Consider the following 958-nt stretch of genomic DNA (forward strand, 5'->3'; position numbering starts at 1 on the left):
CGGGGTGCTTGAGGAACTCCAGGTGCTTCACCTTCTCCAGCCCCTCCAGGATGTGGCCCTGGGGGGTGCAGCCGGGGAAGAGGACCCGGATGATCTTCTCGGAGGGGCTGACGGGGTGCCAGACGAGGAGGGCGCAGACGGAGGTCAGGCACTGCAGGGGCAAGTCCTGCTCCTTGGGGTAGCTGTTGCCCGACCATTGCTGCAGGAGAAACTCCAGCTCCTTGGTGCCCTTCACGGGGTTCAGGACGTACATGTCCAACCGACCCACTCCCATCTTCTGGAAGAGGACGGTGGGCTCTGCGCGGGGTCCGCTGTCCCGGGCCAGCGGGTTGGGACGGATGCCCAGCTTCTCCAGGTAGTGCAGGGTCAGGGCAGCCTCATCGCAGCTCTTCAGCACCCGGGAGTTGCCCTCGATGTTCTTCAGCTTCTCGGAGGCGTTGAGGAAGACGACACCCAGCTCCGGCGAGATGAGATTCTTCGCCCAGTCCCCGTTACCCTGTGAGCCCTGGGACGGATCCTCCTCCAGCTCGGCCAGCTTCCTCTGCAGCAGGCTGTTGACGCCGGGCAGGCTGTCCGTGCCCACGTGCGTCACCAGGATGGAGTCGATGCGGTCCAGGTGCCGGACCAGCTTCCAGAAGGATGACTTGGGGTTGGAGCCTCCGTTCACCAGGACGTTGAAGCCATTGACGGCAAAGAAAGCCGAGTCCCCTCTCCCGCCCGGGAAGATATAGCAGCAGGGCTTGGAGAGCTTGAGGAAGCCCACCATGGTGGGAGGCTCGAGGAGGTCAAAGGGGGACTGGGGCTCCAGCGACTCCGAGAGGTACTCCATGAACTCCTCCAGTCCCTCCATCTCCGGCAGGATGCAGCCCGGGTTGTAGCGCAGCTCGATGAAATCCTGGAGGTTGTGATGGTCCAAGCCCGAGTCCCTCCACTCCCCGAAGTCGGGGCAGCTGATGGT

At 63.7% G+C, this 958-nt stretch overlaps 1 protein-coding gene across 1 annotated transcript in view; it reads right to left on the reverse strand.

The window, feature by feature from the left end:
* The window catches only part of MAP1S (microtubule-associated protein 1S), a gene marked incomplete at both ends in the record, with an annotated part of 1,270 nt that extends 315 nt beyond the window's left edge, over window positions 1–955 (reverse strand). Inside the window, one exon of the mRNA XM_009696596.1 lies at window positions 5–955. Within this exon, the coding sequence (XP_009694898.1) occupies window positions 5–955 (951 nt within the window). The remainder of the gene's footprint in view (window positions 1–4) is intronic.
* Between the last annotated feature and the right edge of the window lie 3 nt (window positions 956–958).

The sequence above is a fragment of the Cariama cristata genome, unplaced genomic scaffold (genome assembly GCF_000690535.1).
Source record: "Cariama cristata isolate BGI_N322 unplaced genomic scaffold, ASM69053v1 scaffold28533, whole genome shotgun sequence".
Lineage (NCBI taxonomy): Eukaryota > Metazoa > Chordata > Aves > Cariamiformes > Cariamidae > Cariama > Cariama cristata.